This window comes from Suncus etruscus, chromosome 9 (genome assembly GCF_024139225.1).
Source record: "Suncus etruscus isolate mSunEtr1 chromosome 9, mSunEtr1.pri.cur, whole genome shotgun sequence".
In the NCBI taxonomy this organism is placed as follows: Eukaryota; Metazoa; Chordata; class Mammalia; order Eulipotyphla; family Soricidae; genus Suncus; species Suncus etruscus.
This window is the reverse complement of record NC_064856.1, coordinates 23,305,871-23,319,500: the sequence shown is the minus strand read 5'-3', so window position 1 is coordinate 23,319,500 and position 13,630 is coordinate 23,305,871. Positions and strand designations below refer to the sequence as shown.

At 37.9% G+C, this 13,630-nt stretch overlaps 1 protein-coding gene across 1 annotated transcript in view; it reads left to right on the top strand.

Annotated features, from left to right (window-relative positions):
• PTPRT (protein tyrosine phosphatase receptor type T) overlaps positions 1 to 13,630 on the top strand; it is a 935,630-nt gene that overhangs the window by 637,079 nt on the left and 284,921 nt on the right. Inside the window, exon 11 of the mRNA XM_049779129.1 lies at positions 10,003 to 10,276. Coding sequence (XP_049635086.1) covers positions 10,003 to 10,276 — 274 coding nt within the window. The remainder of the gene's footprint in view (positions 1 to 10,002; positions 10,277 to 13,630) is intronic.

Genomic DNA, 13,630 nt, shown 5'->3' with positions numbered 1-13,630 from the left:
TTGTATCCCGGGCACTATTTCCTTTGAGGTGCAGAAGCTTTTCAGCTTAATATATTCCCATCTGTTAATCTCTGCTTTCACTTGCTTGGAGAGTGCAGTTTCCTCCTTGAATATGCCTGTAGTCTCAATGTCCTGGAGTGTTTTGCCTATGTGTTGTTCTATGTATCTTATGGTTTGGGGTCTGATATCGAGGTCTTTAATCCATTTGGATTTAACCTTCATACATGATGTTAGCTGGGGGTCTAAGTTCAATTTTTTGCAAGTGGCTATCCAGTTGTGCCAACACCACTTGTTGAAGAGGCTTTCTTTGCTCCATTTAGGATTTCTTGCTCCTTTATCAAACATTAAGTGATTGTATGTCTGGGGAACATTCTCTGAGTATTCAAGCCTATTCCACTGATCTGAAGGCCTGTCCTTATTCCAATACTGTGCTGTTTTGATAACTATTGCTTTGTAGTACAGTTTAAAGTTGGGGAAAGTAATTCCTCCCACATTCTTTTTCCCAATGATTGCTTTAGCTATTCTAGGGTATTCATTGTTCCAAACGAATTTCAAAAGTGCCTAATTAACTTCTTTGAAGAATGTCATGGGTATCTTTACAGGGATCGCATTAAATCTGTATAATGCCTTGGGGAGTATTGCCATTTTGATGATGTTAATTCTGCCAATCCATGAGCAGGGTATGAGTTTCTGTTTCAGCGTGTCCTCTCTTATTTCTTGGAGCAGTGTTTTATAGTTTTCTTTGTATAGGTCCTTCACATTTTTAGTCAAGTTGATTCCAAGATATTTGAGTTTGTGTGGCACTATTGTGAATGGGGTTGTTTTCTTAATGTCCATTTCTTCCTTATTACCATTGGTGTATAGAAAGGCCATTGATATTTGTGTGTTAGTTTTGTAGCCTGCCACCTTGCTATATGAGTCTATTGTTTCTGGAAGCTTTTTGGTAGAGTCTTTAGGGTTTTCTAAGTAGAGTATCATGTCATCTGCAAACAGTGAGAGCTTGATTTCTTCCTTTCCTATCTGGATTCCTTTGATAACTTTTTCTTGCCTAATCACTATAGCAAGTACTTCCAGTGCTATGTTGAATAGGAGTGGTGAGAGAGGACAGCCTTGTCTTGTGCCAGAATTTAGAGGGAAGGCTTTTAGTTTTTCTCCATTGAGGATAATATTTGCCACTGGCTTGTGGTAAATGGCCTTAACTATATTGAGAAAGGTTCCTTCCATTCCCATCTTGCTGAGAGTTTTGATCAAGAATGGGAGTTGGACCTTATCAAATGCTTTCTCTGCATCTATTGATATGATCATGTGGTTTTTATTTTTCTTGTTGTTAATGTTGTGTATTATGTTGATAGATTTACGGATGTTAAACCATCCTTGCATTCCTGGGATGAAACCTACTTGATCGTAGTGATGATATTCTTAGTGAGGCATTGAATCCTATTTGCCAGGATTTTGTTGAGAATATTTGCATCTGCATTTATCAGCGATATTGGTCTTTAATTTACTTTTTTCGTAGCATCTCTGTCTGGTTTAGGTATCAAGGTGATGTTGGCTTCATAAAAGCTATTTGGAAGTGTTTCTGTTTGTTCAATTTCATGAAAGAGTCTTGCCAGGATTGGTAGTAGTTTCTCTTGGAAAGTTTGAAAGAATTCATTAGTGAAACCATCTGGGCCTGGACTTTTGTTTTTGGGCAGACATTTGATTACCGTTTTAATTTCATCAGTAGTGATGGGGGTGTTTAGATATGCTATATCCTCTTCCTTCAACCGTGGAAGATTATAAGAGTCCGAGAATTTTTCCATTTCTTCCAGGTTCTCATTTTTAGTGGCGTAGAGTTTCTCAAAGTAGTTTCTGATTACCCTTTGAATCTCTACCATATCAGTAGTGATCTCTCCTTTTTCATTCCTAATACGAGTTATCAATTTTCTCTCTCTCTCTTTCTTTTTTAGGTTTGCCAGTGGTCTATCAATCTTTTTTATTTTTTCAAAGAACCAACTTCTGCTTTCATTGATCTTTCAGATTGTTTTTTGGGTTTCCACTTCGTTGATTTCTGCTCTCAGCTTTGTTATTTCCTTCTGTCTCCCTATTTTTGGTTCCTTTTGTTGAGCACTTTCTAGTTCTATTAGCTGTGTCATTAAGCTACTCAGGTAAGCTCCCTCTTCCTTCCTGATGTGTGCTTTCAAAGCTATAAATTTTCCTCTCAATACTGCTTTTGCTGTGTCCCATAAGTTCTGATAGTTTGTGTCTTTGTCATTTGTTTCCAGGAACCTTTTGATTTCCTCCTTGATTTCATCTTGGACCCACTGGTTATTGAGTATGAGGCTGTTTATTTTCCAGGTGTTAAAGTTTTTCTTCTGTGTCCCTTTGGAATTCACAAATAATTTCAGAGCTTTGTGGTCAGTGAAGGTAGTCTGCAAAATTTTTATCCTCTAGATATTATGGAGGTATGTTTTATGTGCCAGCATGTAGTCTATCCTGGAGAATGTCCCCTGTACAATTGAGAAGAATGTGTATCCAGGTTTCTGGGGATGGAGTGTCCTATATATATCCACTAGGCCTCTTTCTGCCATTTCTCTTTTCAGGTATATTATATTCTTGTTGGGTTTCAGTCTGGTTACAAAGCCGTGTTGTGGTCCCCACAATTATTGTGTTGATATTGATATTATTTTTCAGATTTGTCAACAATTGTATTAAATATTTTTCTGGTCCCTCATTCGGTGCATATATGTTTAGGAGAGTTATTTCTTCCTGCTCTACACACCCTTTGATTAATATAAAATGTCCATCTTTGTCCCTTACAAGCTTCCTGAGTATAAAGTTTGCATTATCTGATAGTAATATGGCCACTCCAGCTTTTTTATGGGTGTTGTTTGCTTGGATAATGTTTCTCCAGCCTTTTATTTTGAGTCTATGTTCGTTTTGACTATTCAGGTGCGTTTCTTGTAGGCAGCAGAAGATTGGATTGAGTTTTTTGATCCATTTAGCTACTCTGTGTCTCTTAATTGGTGCATTTTGTCTATTGACATTGAGAGAAAGAATTGTCCTGGGATTTAATGCCATCTTTATATCGAAATTTGGTGTGTCTTTTGGTTAGTCTTGTCTTAAATTAAGTCTTTCCGTTTTTCTCTTAAGACTGGTTTTGAGTCTGTAAAGTTTCTGAGCTGTTGTTTGTCTGTGAAACCAAGTATTCTTCCGTCAAACCTGAAAGTGAGTTTTGCTGGGTACAGTATTCTAGGTGAAGCATTCATTTCATTCTGACTTGTCACAATATCCCACCAATGCTTTCTGGCATTGAGTGTTTCTGGTGACAGGTCTGCTGTAAATCTCAAGGATGCTCCCTTGAATGTTATTTCCCTTTTTGATCTTGCTGTTTTCAGAATTCTGTCTCTATCTGTTGGATTTGTCATTGTAACTAGGATGTGTCTTGGGGTATTTTTTCTGGGGTCTCTTTTGGTTGGTACTCTTCGAGCATGCAGGATTTGATCACATATATTCTTTAGCTCTGGAAGTTTCTCTTTAATGTTGTTCTTGAGCCATGATTCTTCTTGGGAATTTTCTTCCTGGGTCTCTGGGACTCCAATGATTCTTAAGTTGTTTCTATTGATCTTATCATAGACTTCTATTTTCATCTGTTCCCATTCTTTGACTAATTTTTCCATTGTCTGTTCATTTGCTTTAAGTTTTTTTTTTCCAATCTCTCCCGCTGTATGGAATTGTTATTTATCTCATCTTCCACAGCGCCAAATCTATTCTCAGCTTCTGTTACCCTGTCCGAGACCTTATCCATTTTGTCATTCACTTTGTTTACTGAGTTTTTCAGGCCTGTTAGTTGACATGTTATTTCAGTTTGGAGTTTTGTGATTTGTGTCTTCATATTTTCTTGGTTCTTATTAGTGTTCTGTTCAACTCGATCCATGGTTTCTTTGAGTTCGTTGAGCATCTTCCATATTGCTAGTCTAAAGTCCTTATCTGAGAGGTTGATTAGTTGGCTGGTCATTATCTGGTCATCAGAATTGTCATTTTTATTCTCTATGTCTGATGCTGGCCTGCGTTGTTTCCCTATTGTCACACTTGTATTGTGGGTTTTTCTACGTGTTGTGGTGGTATTCATTTTCTAAATGATGCAGGTAGCCACACTCCTCTGGCTCCACCCTTTCTGGATGAGTCGACTTGCCTCCAAGAAAGGGGAGTCCTCCGTGGATGAAGCCTCACACAGGATCAAATCTTAGGCTCAAGCACACAGCAGAGAAGACAGTCCAAAGAGAAATGCTGGGATTCAGTGATCCCGCACAGTTCTTAGTGTGATTTTTTTCTTCTTGTTGCCATGGTGTTCTTTTCTTAGAATGAGTGCACGGCCGCGTAGGGAAGCGGAGTGGCCGTGCTCTGCTGGAGCCTCTTTTTGGCCCACTACCAAGAGGTTCACGCAGCAGGACAGTAGACAGACACACACAGGCAGCACTCACAATTTTTCACAGTCGGGCCCCACTGGGCAGGCATAGTTTCGTGGATTTTCCCAGCCTGATGTCACAAACAGGGGACTTCGCTTCTGCAAATTACTGCTTATAGCCAGTTTATCAAACTGTCTTTTATTTTTCTTATTTCTCACAGATGAGTGAAATTATTCTATGTTTATCCCTCTCCCTCTGACTCATCTCACCCAATCTAACACTCTCTGTGTCCATACATGTATATGTATAAGGAAATTTCATGAATTCATTTTTCCTAATGGCTCCATGATATTACATTGTTTTATATGTACCACAGTTTCTATGGGCACTCATCTGTTGTTGGATATCTGGGTTATTTTCTTATTCTGGCTATTGTGAATAGAGCTGTGATGAACATAAAAATGCAGTGGGCATTTTTCCCCCCCGAGGGAATTTTTATATTGTAAGTTTTGTGTTCCTAGGGAATATCCTTAGGAGTGGTATTGCTGGATCATACAGAAGCTCAGTTTCCAGTTTCTTGAGGAATATTTATACTGTTTTTTTTTTTTTTTTCAGAAAAGTAGGCTAGATGGCATTTTCACCAGCAGTGAAAGAGTCCCTTTCTCCCACATCCATGCCAACACTAATTTTTCTCTTCTTTTCTTTCTTTCTTTCTTTCTTTCTTTCTTTCTTTCTTCTTTCTTTCTTTTCCTTTCTTTCTTTCTCTTTCTTTCCTTCTTCTTTCTTCCTTCCTTCCTTCCTTCTTCCTTCCTTCCCCCCTTCCTTCCTTCCTTCCTTCCTTCCTTCATTCCTTCCTTTCTTTCTTTCTTTCTTTCTTTCTTTCTTTCTTTTCTTCCTTTCTTCTTCTTTCCTCTTCTTTTCTTTTCTTTCTTTCTTTCTTCCTTCCTTCCTTCCTTCCTTTCCTTTCTTCCCTTTCCTTTCTTTCCTTTTTCCTTCCTTCCTTCATTCCTTCATTCCTTCTTTCCTTCCTTCCTTCCTTCCTTCTTTCTTTCTTTCTTCCTTCCTTCCTTCCTTCCTTTCCTTTCTTCACTTTCCTTTCTTTCCTTCTTTTTCTTTCTTTCTTTCTTTCTTTCTTTCTTTCTTTCCTTTCTTCCTTTCCTTTCTTCCTTCCTTCCTTCTTTCCTTCCTTCCTTTCTCCTTCCTTCCTTCCTTCCTTCCTTCCTTCCTTCCTTCCTTCCTTCCTTTCTTTCTTTCTTTCTTTCTTTCTTTCTTTCTTTCTTTCTTTCTTTCTTTCTTTCTTTCTTCCTTTCCTTTCTTCCTTCCTTCCTTCTTTCCTTCCTTCCTTTCTCCTTCCTTCCTTCCTTCCTTCCTTCCTTCCTTTCCTTTCTTCCTTCCTTCCTTCTTCTTTCTTTCTTTCTTTCTTTCTTTACTTTCTTTCTTTCTTTCTTTCTTTTTCTTTTCTTTCTTTCTTTCTTTCTTTCTTTCTTTCTTTCTTTCTTTCTTTTTTCATGATGTGTGCCAGTCTCTGTGGTGTGAAAGGATACCTTATTTTTGTTTACATTAGTATCACCCTGATGATTGGTGTTGTGGAGCATTTTTTTCATGTGCCTTTGGCCATCTGTGTTTCTTCTTTGAGAAAATGCCCATTCATTTTTACTCCCCATTTTACATAGGTTTAGATGTTTTTTTCTTGCTAAGTTCTGTCGTACATTGTTGTATATCTTAGATGTTAACCCCTTATCAGATGAGTTTTTGGTGAGTAGTTTCTCCCATTCCAAGGGTAGTCTTTGTATCCTGGTCACTGTTTCCTTTAAAGTACCGAAGCTTCTTATTTTAATGTACTCCCATTTGTTTATTTCATCTCTGTTAACTTCAGTATTCTAATATGTAATCTGAAAGCTAGGTTTAGTTGAATTTTAAAGTGAGTTCTCAGTCACCAAATTGGTGGAAAGGAAAAAGTAGTGGGGGGCCAGAAAGATAGCACAGCAGTAAGGCATTTTCCTTGCACGCAGCCCTTCCAAACAGACTGTGGTTCGAATGCTGGCATCTCATATGGTCCCCTATGCCTGCCAGGAGTGATTTCTGAGTGCAGAGCCAAGAGTATCCCCTGATCACTGCTGGGTGTGACCCCCCCAAAGGAAGAAGCAGTGGAATCATAGAATGACCCCAAAAGGGATGTTCTGTCTCCCTCTGCAGCACTTGAATGGTCAGAATACAGTTGTTGACCCTGCAGAGTCCCATACCAGTTATGAGCAAGCCGGGGTCTCAAACTCAATTTACCTGGGGGCCGCAAGAGGCAAAGTTGGGGTTATCCTTGAGTGCAAAGTCAGTTGTAAACCTTGAATATTGGGTGGTGTGGCCCAAACAACTAAAACAAAACAAAACAGAAAAAAAATTCCTCTAGGGCAGGGCCACAAAATGTTGTATGGAGGGCCACAAACGGCCCGCGGGCCATGAGTTTGAGACCCCTGTATCCAACAAAGAGGGACAGGATCAACAGAAAATTGTTATAGGAATGGAAACTAGCCTCAGGCAAGCTCCCAAGACTGGGCTCTCATTTTGTTGAGAAAGGATAACTAAAGAATTCAAGGATGACTGAAAGATTCAAAGGTGCACTAATAGTTCTGGGTAAAATTCTCTTATAAGCAGGATTTGCAGGTTAACAAAAACTTGGGTTTTGGATGGAAGTAGAGATCCACAGATATTTCCAGCACTTTGGGGAATGATGCAATTGGTTTCTCAGGTCTATTAGAGCTGAATAGGTTGGATGTTTCCAAGCCAAATGCAGAATACTTTAAGTGTGTTTTTAGTCTCAACAGGAGAATCTATGAATTTGTTGTTCCTTCACCCATGGTTATTTTTTTCCTTTTCTTCATAGATTAGGATTTCATAAGTAGTAGCCTCAGATCATATTCTTCACACTCTAGCCAGGTATAATTTTCTACTTAAGACAAATTACATGTCAAATAATATGGTCCTGAAAACTCTGCTATCCTTACTTCTCTTCTCCCAGCCCATTACCCATTTGGTTTGGAATCATTTTGTTTGGGTCTTTGTACTGTTTGAGCTTAGTTGTCAAGAGAAACACAGTAATTTTACTACTTAGAAGTGTCTCAGAATTAAATGAATGAATATTGAATTTTTACGTTATTTAGACTTCAACTTGATGAACATATATTTATATATATATCACACACAGTTTGGGTATTAGACACATACAGATTATAAACACCATAATTTCATTGTCCAAGCACTCATACTATTCTGTCTTGTGAGTGTTATACCTACTTATTCAGAGAGCTCATACATTTGCTCAGTTTTCAGATAATCTAGTTCCACCAGTCATCACTTAGATGTTGTTCATACCTAGATATACATATAGTAAGATCTCTTACAGAGGAGCCATATTTTCTTCAGGTTACTCTCTGTTCTGTGGGTGATCAGATTATTGCTCAGATGTGTACATTAGATAGCATAAATGCTCACTAAGTTATTTCTCATCCCCACCCAGATGTCACACTCATCTACTTATGAAATGAACTTCCATGACACCTGGTTCCTATTTATTTGCTGATTGTGCCCATGCTCAGGGAGATTCAGTAGGAGACCTACTATTCTGAGTAAGTTTCATTTCCTCAGAAAACTTCCTCTCTTATCCCCAAAAGAGAACAACCCAGTATTTGTCTCTTTATCTACATATGTTTCTCAAACAAATGGATCATCAGTCTTGATTGAGAGGAATTGTAGCCACCCTTGTTCCATTTTCATAAGCTACATATGAACTCACTTTGTGATCTTATATTCTGGTGTGAAACCACTGCAGCTATCACATCATAAATTCCACAAAAATATGGTAAACACTTGTTGAACATTTATCTTTCTCTTAGATTATAAATCTCCAAGATCAATGCTATAAACATCTTCTAAAAGAGAATTTATTCGAAAGAAATGCAAACTATATAAGGATAGAAATAGTCAATAATATCCCAAATCAAAAACTTTTGGATGGCTTTGTAAAATCTACCTACACGTTTTCTTTTCTTTTTTTTTTGTTTGTTTTTGTTTTTTTTTTGGTTTTTGGGCCACACCCGGTAACGCTCAGGGGTTACTCCTGGCTATGTGCTCAGAAGTTGCTCCTGCCTTGGGGGACCATATGGGACACCGGGGGATCGAACCGCGGTCTGTCCAAGGCTAGCGCAGGCAAGGCAGGCACCTTACCTTTAGCACCACCGCCCGGCCCCAACCTACACGTTTTCAATATAGTTGTTGTTCAAAAAAGTTTGGCCAAGAAGAAAGAGGTAGGAGCACTAGTTATGGGTGTGGTGTTGGAATTATGTGCATGAAAACTATACATAACAGTATTATAAATAATAGAATCTCAATCAATAAAAATTATAAAGGCAAGTTCATACCCATCCTGAACTAATAACTTCTTATATACTTCATAGTTGAAGGGTATGGTACAAGAATATCAGAAAGGGGTTCTAGGGAATCACTGTATTTGTTAATGTTTCTACATCCAGACATATTTAGACTCATGCTTATTCTCAATTTCAGTTTATTTCAATTTGATTCATTTACACAAGCTTTCATGCTTGTGTCACATGCTGGGTGTCAACCTGCTGGACAATGTGTACTGGTAGAAAATGATGCAGAGACAACTAAGTCACAGCTCTCACTGTCCAAAAGGTCAATATCTAGTCTGCCAAACAGTAGTTTCATGCTTGTCATTGCAATCCCAAGCAGAGAGCCATTAGTGAGCTATATAAGGGAACTAAAGGAGGTAGAAAATATTCATCTAGGTAGGCAGTCTATAGAAGCTTTATAAGAGTAGGAAAAAAGATAGGTTTGTCTTTAGCGAAATATTACCACAGGCAGAAGTGGGCAGGTAGATGAATCATGAGCTGATAATAGTAAGGTGTGGGATCCAGAGGATGTTTGGATAATATCATGAGGCCTGGGAAAGCAAGAATGGTTAGTGTATTATAAAATTTCTGAAATGTAGCTCACAAGCCAGGAATAAAGTTCTTCATATGCCAGAGTGAAGAGTATATTTTATCATTCAGATTATGACTTCCGAGGCATAGCCCTTGGAAGTGTTTAAAGGAGTGAGAGAGACACATTTATAGAACTAAAAAGGCCAATGAACTGAGTGGTTACCTGATCAAATATAAACAATGAAGCCCAGTTATGCCCATAGAAGTCAGGCAAGTGTCCATCCTCTTATCCTGATAAAAGGATAGAAAAAGGAGAGGACAAATCCAAGTGTTATGTCAAATTAATGCTTATGGAGAGTGAGCACTGGGAGACAGAAGTGGAGGATGAGCCCCAAATTAAATATCTAACCACTGGTAAACAATACTAGTTTTGACTAAGGAAAGAAATATAGAAGGAGAAGCAGGTGGCTTTTGAGGAGTTGAGATTATTTTCTTTTTTTATATGTATCATTGGACACTAGTTTGGGCACATTAAAATGGAGAGCAACCTCTATATGGAGTTATTTTTGAATATCAGAAACAGGTGGGAGATTTACATGTAAACAGAAACAGTGATGATAACTAACAAGTTGGTCACTCCAGGAATTGATCATTTGCTTCTTTTCTTTCATGTCCAGTGTTTATCAGCTAGTTGTCAAAGAAGAAAGGCTTCAGAAGTCACGGCGAGCAGCTGACATCACTGAGTGCTTTTCAGTTCCTGTGAGCTATAGGAACGCCTCCAGCCTTGATTCTCTACACTACTTTGCTGCTGAATTGAAGCCTGCCAACCTTCCTGTCACCCAGCCATTTACTGTAGGTGACAACAAGACTTATAATGGCTACTGGAACCCTCCTCTTTCCCCTCTGAAAAGCTATAGCATCTACTTCCAGGCACTCAGCAAAGCAAATGGAGTAAGTATGGTTACATTATTGTCTTGTTTGTAGTTAAGTACTAAGCTAGGCACAGAGGGGACCACTTATTCTAGCAGCCCCGGGGGTGAGGGAGGAAGATATGGGAGGTAGGATGGGAGTGGAGGTGGAGGGAGGACAATTTGGTGATGGGAACTCCCCTGTTTTTATGTTAATATATACCTAAAATATTATCATTAATGATATGTAAGCCACTATCATTAAAATAAATATTATATTAAAAAATAAGAAGGCAACTGAACATTTTAGTTCAAGTTGATTTTCAAAAGCCACAAGCCATGAGCCCCAGAATTTGTTTTTTTATTTGTTTTTTTATTTTTTGTTTGCTTTTTTTTGATTTTGCAAATAAAGGTGTTTTTCAAAAGGTACCCATTTAATTACATTGTCTATGACTGCTTAAATGCTACAGCAATACATTTGAATAATTGGAAGAGACTATCATATAAGCCTAAAATATTCATTATATAGCTTCTTTTAGAAAAGGAAGAAGCCTGCTAGTGGAGGGGGAAGTTATTTCCCTTAAGTAAATCACATGATTTAGTCTTAATTTTCTTATCTATAAAAATAAAATCTATCAATTTGTTATCCGTGAATATATGAATCATGTTTTACTTAATTAGGGAATATTGACTTGTTTTCTTTACCATCAGCCACATTAGAAATTATTTTATGTACAAAACAAGATTATTCTTTAAACTTTTTACTGCAGCCATTATGAAAAACAAGATAATTTTTTGTGTACCAGAATACTTCATTGTTCAATGAGGAGTGCCAGCTGTATGATCACAGTGTAACAGACTTGAACTGACAAAGAGTCATATTATGCCTCTGTTTTTTTCCCTACATAAAATAATACTTTAGTCAACATTTCAGCATCACAATTAGCTATTTATTCTTGGTATTTTATCTTGATTACCTCCAATGACAAAAAACTCATTCCTTTAGTAACAACTTTGCTGATCTTTGATGATATGCCATGACTCAATGAAAGTTTTATATTGTACTAAAATAAATTTAGTTTTATTGTGCTTCCATCCACTGTACTGGTTCAAACTTTTGGACTTGAGATAATCAGTATATCCTCAGATGCATTTTTTTTTCAGATTTATGAGATATTTTCTAACATACACTTTTCCTTCATACAAATACACACCCATTTGCTTTTTCCATAAGCTACATATCTTGAGTTCCTATTTAAACACAAGTGCATTCCCTTATAGGATGCTTTTGTGGACTTACTCTAGGTTGTCATAATACATTTATCATAATATATTCATATATTGATACACTAGATCCTATGTTTCATATTACATATATACTGTACATATGATCTAGGAATTTATATAAAAGAATATTATATGTAGCACATTCCGCAGTATATCTGATGAAGGCAGAGCTGAGATGAAAGCAAGATTTGATGAAATGGAGCCGGTGTGGTAGCACAGCAAAAGGACCTTTGCCTTGCACAATGCTGACCCAGGACAGACACACATTTGATCCCCATATGAAATCCCCAAGCCAGGAATGATTTCTGAGCACAAAGCCAGGAGTAATCTCTGAGCACCGCTGGGTGTAGCCAAAAACAAAACAAACAAACAAATAAACAAAGATTTTATAAAGTGAATTGAAAGTAGCCTTTGTAAGGTCCAAGAGGGGTCAGAGCAGTGGCGGTAGAGGTAAGGCGTTTGCCTTGCACGTGCTAGCTAGGATGGATGGCGGTTCAATCCCCCGGCATCCCATATGGTTCCCCAAGCCAGGAGCAATTTCTGAGCGCATAGCCAGGAGTAACCCTTGAGCGTCACCAGGTGTGCCCCCCCCCCAAAAAAAAGGGAAGATCTGAGTGGCCCAGACCAGCCATGTAGTTTGATCATAGCAGTCATTGCTTCAGGATAAACTTGGATGAAGAACCAATTAACATTTTAAATGCCCACATAACCAATTACATCCCATATTGGTATTTCTGTTCTGTATTTGTTACAGCACAAGAACACTTTTTACAGAGAGTGTAAAATTCAAGGAGATTGTAGTTTGCCAGACTGCCTTCTAGCAGTCCCACTAGCCTTCCTTCTGCATGTGTAGTATTGTAATGAAGAGCAAGATATTAAGAGGGCAGAAGCATCTAGCAGCCCATCTTGTTTTTAGTTCTTTTCTTCTCATACTTGTAAGTTTGCTGGTTTTAAACCGATCTTTGAGAAGGCCCAGCTTGCCTGTTCTTAGCAATACATCAAGAGAGATTGCTGGGTTCCCATGCAATGAAACGGAACTATATCTCTGCACTCAGTTCTGCCTCTATCACACTTGTACTAAGATATTCACACAACCCAGCAAGATACCAAGTCTACTGAACATAAGATACTGGCAAATGGACCCCAGAAGGAGTTTCTCCAGCCCAAAGCATGATTTTCCTCAACCATAGCATTACATGAGACAGATGTTGGAAATTTTCTGTTGTATAATATACAATCACACAATAATACACCTTGTCCTCAAGAGATGGGTTTCCCCACCCCCCCTGGGGAAAAGGAACTTTCTATTGTCAACTTTATTTAGGAAACACTATGTGCTATTCCTTCCAAAATAAATGAGGTCATTTAATTACTTAAGCTTTCAGTCCTACACCACGTGTACTCCCAATTTGGAAATAAGATTTGCAGTAATGAAACAGAAGCAGGAATTGAATTGGATGGGTGCTCATGCCAGTGTCTTGAGGGTATAGTTAGCCTTGCAGGAACAGAGAGGAAAAGCTATAGTAGCTATGTACTCAGAGAGTTGTACTTTTTCTGACAAGAGGAATACCACATGCTGCTTCAAATTACTGTGTTTAGTATTAAGTTTTATTGAAAAGAGTTGGGTAAAAGGGCCACAGGAATAGAAAAGCCATTCTCAGTCAAAAGCTCTGTGCATAGACCCTTTCAGATTTCTCCATATCACAAAGTACAGCAGACAATACAGGTAAGCCTAGAGGAGTTTTGAGGAGAAAGTGTTATAACCCACAAATTCTTTATCAGCCAAGTTGTTGTTCTTGTGCAAATACATCAGAAAAACATTCTCAGTATCTAGAGGTTCCCACATGCCCCACTTTTAATAAATCATACAAAGAACAATTGACTGAGCAATGAATCAAAATAAAGAAATTAAGAATAGAGAAAGATGGAATAATAAAAATATTCACAGTGGGCATAGGCTAATTGAACAGAATGATAATGCTAAATAATTGCTCATAAGAGGTTAATATAAACTATCTACATATGATAAAATGTATATTGTAAAAATTAACAATAATTATCTAGCTCTACAATTCACTATTGTATTGACAAAATCTGAACATAAAAGGAT